The sequence below is a fragment of the Phyllostomus discolor genome, chromosome 10 (genome assembly GCF_004126475.2).
Source record: "Phyllostomus discolor isolate MPI-MPIP mPhyDis1 chromosome 10, mPhyDis1.pri.v3, whole genome shotgun sequence".
NCBI classification, from domain to species: domain Eukaryota; kingdom Metazoa; phylum Chordata; class Mammalia; order Chiroptera; family Phyllostomidae; genus Phyllostomus; species Phyllostomus discolor.
The window spans coordinates 85,673,170-85,683,038 of record NC_040912.2 but is presented as its reverse complement, the minus strand read 5'-3'; the positions used below and the strand labels follow the sequence as shown (position 1 = coordinate 85,683,038).

General features: G+C 47.6%; 1 gene segment (V, D, J or C); it reads right to left on the bottom strand.

Moving 5' to 3' along the window:
- Window positions 1–7,791: 7,791 nt before the first annotated feature.
- On the bottom strand, window positions 7,792–8,497 carry LOC114507380. The segment is given in 2 exon segments: window positions 7,792–8,219; window positions 8,318–8,497. Coding segments are annotated over 2 exon segments (516 nt in total).
- Window positions 8,498–9,869: the final 1,372 nt, after the last annotated feature.

Sequence of the window (9,869 nt, the reverse complement as noted above, 5' to 3'; positions counted from 1 at the left end):
ATTGTTAGGGCTTCAGGGACTGATGTGATGTCCTGAGAACTAAATTAGCAGCACAATTTACAATAGCCAAGTGCCCATCAGTAAATGAGTAGATCAAAAAGCTATGGTACATTTACACAATGGAATTCTGTGCAGCAGAAAGAAAGAAGGAGCTCCCACCCTTTGCAACAGCATGGATGGAGCTGGAAAGCATTATGCTAAGCGAAACAAGCCAGGCGGTGAAAGACAAATACCATATGATTTCACCTTTAACAGGAACCTAATCAGCAAAACAAACAAATAAGCAAAATATACCCTAAGACACTGAAAGAGAGGACAAGCTGACAGTGACCAAAGGGGACAGAGGAGGGAATTTCAGGGGAAAATGGGAAAGGTATAAACAAGTATAAAGGACACATGGACAACAACTAGGGGGGGTGGAAATGGGAGGGAGGTGGGGAGGGATGGGTGCGTGGGCTGGGAGTAAAGGACAGAAAACTGTACTTGAGCAACAATTAAAATAAAATTAAAAAATAAAATAAAATAAAAAATAAAATAAAAGCTCTTGTTTGCCGTGAAAGACCTCTCTGAGTTTGTTTATCCTAGAGCACTGTTAAATTCCCAACGCACACTGCCTGTAATCTACATTTTCCACCCCTCCCCCATGCAATAAGCAGAGGGTTTTCTTGTTCTGGAAGATTTGCACACAAAATACTGCAGAGTTGATTTAAACCTCGTTCTTACTCCTAGAGAAACTCAGTGTTCTTCGTGGCCTTTTCCCCGTCAAAGGAAAGGACTCCACAAACCCACTTCCTCTCGTGGTAGAGGTTACGAAGGGCTGAGAGGAGCCTCAGTTTCTTGGGTTGCTCAAAAAATTCCTAATTGGTTAGGCTGCATGTTAACTAAGAAGGCCCAGTGTAAGGCCGTATTTTACGGTCGGTCCAGAGACATACACCGAGACTCCTGGACTGAGGAGCAGATAGTTTGCAGGCTAAATGGTGTGACCCTTGGGACCCGTTTCCCTTGTTGGGCCTGCCTCTTCGGTTTCTGCTGGATCCAGAACATAAAACTTGGGCCATTATTCTGTTTTCAAAACGACCATCGTTCCTTCCCTGTTACCAGGCACCTAGGTGCGGAAGGCCGACTGCTGGCTCCCCAAGCATGTCCGTGTCTAATCCCTGGCATTGCGATGTGTTATCTCACATAGCAAAGGGGAGTTGGGCTCCAAATGGAACCAAGGAGGCTAATCAGCTGACCTTAATGTAGGAAGGTTATCCGGGACTTCCCAGGTGGGTTCCATGTAATCACAAGGGCCCTAAAATAAAACGTAGGAGAGGGAGGGAGAGTCAGAGCGATGTAGCATGAGGACAGATTGGACGGTCATTGTAGCCTTTGAAGATGGCGGGGCCACGAGCCAAGGACTGTCGGTGGCCTGGAGAAGCTGAAAAAGGTAAGAAAACCGATCATCCATTAGAGCTTCCAGAAGGAACGAGGCAATGCCAACACATTTGTGTTAACCCGGTTAGGGCCATGTTGGACCTCTGATCTCCGGAATCAATTCGTGTTGCTTTAAGCTACAGAATGTGTGATAACTTTTTAGAGCAGCAACAGGAATCTAATACTTTACAGGATCCATGGGACTCAGTGTCCGTGGAAAAGGCAGAAACTAGATACAGTACATGATAGGCACCCAGTTGCGTGGAAAGAACTTGGAATCTGGTCAAGAGAAGCCCACGAAAAAACTTCTCTCTGTCCAGACCTCATAAGCTTCGAAGGGATGCACAGAAGCATGGGGTGACGGTCAAATTCAGGACTACATTGTGGCATCCTCCTGCTCACAGTAAAAGCTCCTGGGGAGAAATTCTGTTGTTCTGGTGCACCCCTGTCCATGCCTGACAAGTGGATTTGCTGCTGATGTCACTGTGATTGTCAGCTCCTGGGGCCAAGTCCCCATTGGTGTGGTCCAGGGGAGCACTGGCATTTCTCCCTGCTACTTTCTGCTGAACAGCAGAGCAGGTGGTGGGCTGGCCAGGGCTGGTTTGGGCTGGGCTCGCTAAAGCTCCTCTGACACTCCCGCTTGTCTGCTTCTCCCAGCATGTGCCAGCTTCACCACCAGCGTCCTGAGCCGCACAAACTAAGCCAGCTTGGAGGAATGCCCACTGCAAGCACACCTGCCTTGCAGAGCTCCATGCAGAGCAAAACCCATCTGCACAGAGAGCAAGAAGTGTTGGTCTCTGTTCTTCATTCTCACCATCAACGGATCTGCAACTCCTTTAATCTAAGCCCCGCCCCAGGGTTTCTCTCCATCCTCCCCCTCCAGGGAAGAACCTCCCTGCAGATTTTAGATTACAACGGAGCCACAGCGCCTCCTAGTGTCCAGTGAGCAGAAAGCACAAACAGGCTCTCTTGACATAAAGCAAGGGGTATTTTGTTTCATTGAATACAGGGGATATGAGGCACTGATATTATGATTTACTGGTGTTAGAGGATCAATAAATAAAACTGTAATATTGTAGCCTCAGATGGAACCACGTGAGAACTGGACATTGGAGTCAGATATGTGAAGATAATATCAATTTTAATATTGGTGACTACCAAGGCCCTGTTGTGAACCCGAGGGGGCTGGCTGACACTACGCAGAATCAGAATTTAAGTCACTTCCCTCCCTTCCAAACCACAGGTGGACCCCATAAGGAAAGAAAGTTCCCCGCTAATTTTAATGCATGTTGAGAAAACACCAAACAGCCTATCTCTTCTCTAGGTGGCCAGTAAGAAAGCAAGAAGATAGAGGCTAAAGTAAGGTGAAGAGATTAAACAAAACACTTTACGTGCCTTCCCAGAGAGCGATTCCACGAGGAACAGGAAAATCAGAACAGGGGGATTTCTTTAGGGAAGCCCCCCAAGTGGGAAGCATGGTTTCCCCCACGAGACTGGGTTCCCGTGGGGAAGTGCAGGTGGCCGTGCATCAGCCATTCTTCCCAGTTCCAACCACTTGTCCCGGGCACCTTCATTTAAAAAGCACATGTGCTGCACTGGCAATTACACAAATTGTAAGTCTCTTCTATGCTTTCTGACTGAGTCTAAATATTCAGTCCCTGCTTTATATCCTGTCTTGTCACATGGTTCAATGGCATGTCAGAGGTCAACAGAATGTGACTTTTATTGGAATACAATAAAAGTCAAAAAAAAGTAAACATTCCAATAATAGAATGACAAAAACAAACAGCTATCTCAATCTGATAATAAATACCATTTAAGTTTATTTTTTTAAATTTTGGTTGAAATTAAAGTTGATAAATCTCATGCAGGGTGACATACATCTCTATGTCATTTAAGTTATTTAAAGAAATGATAGACTCAGAATCTGACATTATTTTTTATTTAAAATTTTACATGAAATGATTTTGACCTTAATCTTAGTAAGTACAGACGAGAGCACTCAAAGCAACCCTTCCTGATTGTCTAAATAGTTGGATAAAATAAAATAAAGAACTTAAATTAATGCTCTAAAAATACAGGGAGGGACAGTAGGCTGGGATCCTGGAGAGGGTGAGTACTGAGGGAGGGGCACAGCTGTCCCTTTGCCCCGAGGGCATTGGCCCACCCAGTCTCGGTGCTCACAAGACAGGGGGACAAAGGTCAAAGACCAAATGTATCAAACTGGGAAAACAGACAAACGCAATGCAGAGATGACCTAGAGGTAAACGTGTTCTCTGGCTGATCTGGGACACCTCACGCCTTGAATGCTACCTCGCCCTAGGTTGCCCCGCCTTGCTGATACCCCTTGCATTTGGCAAAAGCAAAATAAAATTCTCTTTGGAGAAAGACTCACCCATCCGAGATAAAAAAATATATATATATCTAGAAAGCCCGTGTCTGGCACCAAGTCAAAGATAATCTGATTCATAAACAAAACATACAAACACCATGAAAACACAAACAGCACGACTGAGAAGCAGCAGAAAATCAATTAAAACAGCCCCACAGAGATCTCAGCTGTGAAAATGATCAGCCCCTAAAACCACTGCTTCCTGCGTTTAAGGAGATCAAAGATGATCTAGGAGAATGTTATTAGGGGGTTAGTAATTACAAAATGTAACGTAGCAGATTGGAAAACAAGCACATAAAACCTCTGGCAAGGAGACGGTGGGTAGCTGCGCTCACCGATGACGGAGGTTTGTCGGACACGGCCATTGGAGGGAGGGAGGGGGCCATGGGCAGAGGAGATGAGGGGTAGGCAAGGTGTGGATGGACAGACATTAGACTGGCAGTCCTGGTTGGACAAGGAGGAAGTGAGGCCAGCAGGGGCTGAGCAGCAATGATAACACCTTCAGGAAAATCTGCGTGTGCTGCTTTCCCAACAGTTCCAACCAGTGTTTCAAACTGCCTTCTCGTCTTAGAGAATCCAGGCAGAAGTGAGAGTACAGAAGTTAGAGTACAGCAGAGTACGGGGTGTAGACCCACACCCTGTATGCACAGTATTATCAGATGGGATCATTGGATCAAGGGCAATGGATTGTTTCAGAAGTTTTCACTAAGAAATATTTTAATACACTAAGGAGCTATTTCAATGTACCAGGGCAGACAACTGGAACTATCCTCAACAGCCTCCAAACTGGTTGGCTCTGGCCTGGATGTAATGTTGAGCGGTCCTGCTTATGTTGAAGAGTGAGACCACCCCGGAGAAAGGAGGATTCGTTCTGAGCTGAGATTTCAGACTGGTTGTCACAATATCCATTTGTGTGTATTCCTTCGAAGTAGGAAAAGGACTGAATAAAATAGCTGAAATCATCGCCATCATCAACAACATCATTATTATCAACACATTTCCACAAAATGGAAAAAAATGTTTTCCAAACACATACCATGTACTGAGACTCTGATGCAGAAAAGTTGATAAGAAAGTCAGCGAGGAACCTAGAAAGCAAAGGATATCATTTAAAATCATTTAGAAGGTAAAAGCCCCACAAAGGGAGAGCCTGCTGTTTGCCACTCTCCCAGAATCACCATCTATATTATTATTACAGTAGATTGTACATTTTTGGTGACTGCATAATTTTTATAAGAGAAGATTCCTCATTAGCGCCTGAGGGCTGACTCCGTGAGACATAAGTCACTTTCAGTTTTGCATCCTTGAATTGTCACCAAAAAGTGCTTCAGATCCCTGAGTCATAATTATTTTCAGCCCTGGTGTTTCAAGAAATAATTCACATCCTCCTTTCTCATGAATTCTAGATTGCTTCTTTCCCGTGCGTGAGGAACCAGGGGAGGCCTGTGTTCAGAGCTGCCGGGAGCGGAGCAGAGAGAGGGGAAGCCTGGTGGTTTGTGCACAGGAAGGACGCGTCTCTGTGACGCTGTGGCTAAGCTGCTGGCGCAGAAATACACGGCCGAGTCCCCCCGCTCTGCACGCAGGATCTTCAGAGTTGAGTCTGCTCCTTTGGGCCTCAGTGCAAAAAATCGATCCTTAGACAGCTGAGAGTCATCCACTGCTTCTTCATTCTCAAAGCGGACCAAAAGCCGTGGGCCCTGTCCCTGGAACTGCTGGTACCAGTAAAGGGTTTGGTGGCCCGAAATGGGATTACACCACAAAGTGGCCGCCTGACTCTTTCCTAGGATCTTATGTCTGGGGGTCTGGGTGACGCCACCTTCAGTGAGTTCTGTGAGTGGAAAAGACAAAGGAAGTTGGAAATGATTGAAATGATCCCTGGAAAGATAAAATGCAGAGATCTTGCTGTTCTGAGGACTCACCGGCCCCCAGCAGACAGAGGGTCGCCCAGCAGAGGAGCCTGGTGCCCATGGCAGGGTCAGGTCAGGAGTGGGAGGTTCCCCAGGTCAGGTCCTTGTAAGCAGGAGCAGAGGAGGTGGGACGTCCCTTGTCCCCGCAGGGCAGTCCCCACAGTGACATCATTGTCTCCACAAATGCTCCGCCTTAAAAACCAATGGTTGTAAACTAAAACATACCTACAAGTTTGTTCAGCATATTCTCAGGCTGTGTGTAAGCTCATCCAAGGGGCCTCCGCTCATTGTTCCAGGGCCCGAGTGATGGGGCGCACCCCCCCCCCCCGCCCCACCTCTACATCTCCATCACCGTCCTCTGACCCTCGCTGGACGTTTCTGCTGGGACATGGCCAAGGCCCATCGGTTAATGACCTCTGCGTTATCTGTGATGGCCCGTCTCCTGGGATGTTTCTCTTTTAAGGCGGTCTCCATTCCCCCAGCCACAGGAGCTTAGACAAAGTGGAAGCTGCGGTAATTCCCACCACTGTAGCCTAGGAACACAGGGAACCAACGGGCACGCTTGAAGGTGGAGAGATGAGATGAAGCCCGGGGCGCAGACTGAAGTCGGGCGCTTTTGTTCTGTCCAGAGGTCAGAGACCACTTTCCTCTTGGCTTTCGCCAACCTCCATGATGCACAATGAACTGGAGCCTTCATTTCCGAGGTGCTGGCTTCCAGGGGAAGGGTGTCGTATATCTTACCTGCAAAGGTGGAGAGCTCTCTGATCCCTGAAAATACCAGGGTGGACACAGTATTGGCAATATGAATTGAACAGACCTTCTGGAATCTGAAAAAACCTACACCTCTAACATGACTTACAAGTGAATTTCATGGTTTTTTAAAAAGAGAGCAATGGCCTTGGCCACATGGCTCAGTTGGTTCAAGTGCCATTCTATGAACCAAAAGGTTGTGGGTTCAATTCCCAATCAGGACCCATACCTAGATTGCAGGTTTGATCCATGGTTGGGGTGTGAATGGGAGGTAATGGATGGATGTTTTTCTCTCACATCTCTCTCTCTCTCTCTCTCTCTCTCTCTCTCTCTCTCTCTCTCTCTCTCTGTATGTGTGTGTGTGTGTGTGTGTGTGTGTGTGGTCCCTACACCTACAAGCAAGGCTGGGGATCTAGAGCAACTTGGGGAGGTGGTGACCACAAGGGGTCTGTCACATTAGGATGGTGTCCCTTCCTCATGTCCCTTCCCAGCCTGCAACTTACCCTTCTGTGTCTCATGGGGTGTGTTGTGGTGTCTTTTGATATACAAGGGTATAATTTAATACCACTGATATTATAAATATGTTTGTCAATATTTGTACATTACATTATTTTATAAGTATTTATATGCTTTATAAATGTTTGTGCTCTTTTGTGTCTTTGCTAAAAACACCCTCGCCTAAATGAATGCCTAAATATATTTCATTCCCTTCTCCTAGTAAAATCTAAGTTTTCCTTTTCACATTTGAGAGTAAGTATGCCTAAAATATATTGTCACATAAGGAATGAAGGGGAAACCTAGAGATAAGAGGGCGGGACGTAGGTTGCATGCTGAAGAAATAATCTGTAAAACAGATCCCTGAGGTGGCACACCTGAGGGAGAAACTGAATGCAGATGAATGAATCTAGCACAGGGAGAGCAGAGGAGACTTGTACAAGAAGACCGTGGAGGTCAAGGGCAAGGTGAAGGGCAAACACTATAGGACCTTGTAGGGCTATTGTCCCATAGGAGAAAGGCAGCCAGCGGCAGATCCATCTGAAGGAAAGTTTATGACTATAAGTTGAAGGGAATAGAGCGTGGGGACCAGCGTAAACGAAGAAGTCACTGAAGCCCCTAGGAGAGTGTGGGGACTTTAAGATTATCAGGGGACTCCTCATGCAGCTCAACTTGTGATGCATTTTCCTTTCTGCAAACGGGAAGAGAGAGAGAGAGAGAGAGCGCCAGCGCGAGCGCTGCAGAAGGCAGAATCAGCTAGTTAAGTGTGTTCGGGTGGCTGGTCTCCAGTCAGGCTGAGACTGGTACAGAGGAGGACTTCGGCCCTGAGGGTCATAGTGCCCAGTGCCGTAAGGCCCCCACACTGGCAGGGACTTCTTTGGGTTTGGGCCAGGAATCAGAGTGCAACCTCAGGCTTTCTACTGACACTTTCTGTGCAGAGAGGAGGTGGCCATGCAGCACTGTGGATTCACTGCTGGCGCAGAAGTACACAGATGTCTGGGCGGGGGTGGCCGACTCCAGCGTGAGGAGGAAATTCTTTATATCTGATCTAGAGACGCTGTACCCATCAGGGACCTCTCCTTTGTCAATGCTGCCAATACCATATGAATAATAGATCAGCCTCAGCCCGTGACCTGGATCTTGTCGATACCAGTACATATAGTTGTGGTCATAAGCCTGGTTGCAACTCAGTATCACCTTCTTTCCTGTCACTGTGACCTTGTTTCTTGGACTCTGGGTAACTTTGGCATCCAGGTGTCCTGTGAGAGAGAGTGACATAGTGTGAGGTTGTCATCCTAAGACGAAGGCTTGGACTGAAGGCTGGGAATTCCAGGGCAGGAAGCCCGCTTGCACTCACCTGCCCACAGGAGACAAACAGCTGCGCAGAAGAAGAGCCTGGTGACCATTTTGGGTCCAGGACAGAATCTCACGTCTTCCTGTTCCATTTGGGCACATAGAACTCGGCCTCTCAGGGACTCAGTGACATCACTGACCTTCACAGATGCTTCAGCTACAGAGCTCACCTGCCACACCCCTCCCACAGGAACGAATCAGTGACACAGAGAAAGCTGAGCAGTGCAGCATGGGAAAAATGTGTAAGTCTGTTTTTAAAGAAATCTAATAAGTCCTACATTCTTTTTTCCCACCTTCAGGTATGAAATTCATGCCTCTATGCATAATGATACAATTCCTTACTTGAATACTGCTATAATTTTTAACACCATTTTTGGTGCTTTGGCAGATTTCTCTGCTGATAATACACCTTCACATTCTGTCTGCTAGTGATTCTCTTTGCATATATTCTGGATAATTTTGATGTCAGCCCACAGGGATCCTCTTGGTTAAAGGAACTAACTGATACCCAGAAAGTTTTCACAGTGTCAGCCTCAGGGTCATTGGAATCTGAGACTTGATTTACGTTGTCTCACGATTCACCCACTGGTGGGAGCCCAGCCACCCAAGCTCAGGTCTCTGCATGCTCACGGGTGAGTGTCTCCCCTGGTTCCAGCTGAGGCCCGGGGGGACTAGATACCTATGGCCCTGTGACTGCGCTTTCTGTGAAAAAGAGAGTTAGTGACATAGATTAGATATTCAGCCAGAGATCCCCGTCCTGCTACCTCTTACACAGGTCATACCTCAGTGTGACGTGACCCTGTTTCTGTGACTGCTCTTTTGATGTCATGCTGATGGGCAACAACAACCACCCAGCAGTGAGAAAGGACACGGAGTCAAAAATCAGAGGCCAGGGGGATGTGACACTCAGCTGTTGTCTGCAGCTCCGCACCTGGGCAGATGGAGCAAGTTGAGATTTCCTGACCAGAAGTGGTGGAGCTGAGGACAGGCTGAGAAACCCCCATCCCCTACCCTGTCCAGTAGTTCAGAAACACGCATTCCCCCGCATGAGCTCCCAGAGTGCTCCTTGACAGTCCCAGAGGGCTTCTGCTTCCCTCCTAGGATCTCCTGATGGGCTGGACATTCCCCGGGTGACTTAGCTCCTCTCTTAGGGGGATATCATGACCTCGCTCTGTCTGCAAGCATGACAGGACAGACACATGTCCTCTGGCTTGAAGCTCTAGGTCCTAGCAGTTGGCAGGCAATCAGCCATGTACCCTACACCTGAGGGGTGACCTCCCCATCCCAGATCAGAGGGTCCTGAAATGGAAGAGACTGTGCTCTGTTCTATCCCATGGACCAAGGCCCAGGCAGGACCATGGAATCCAGGGGCTTGTTGACTTCAGAGGCATGAGAATGGAGGATGCACGTGCATGTGACGTTTGGAAGGTCCAGCAGCTGCAGCTCCCTGTCTAGGAAATGGTGTACTGAGCCCTCCCCCCTCTGCAAAGTGGACACACAGTGTCCACCAGGACCGGGCACCACAACACACAGTCACAGAACTCCACTCTGTCACA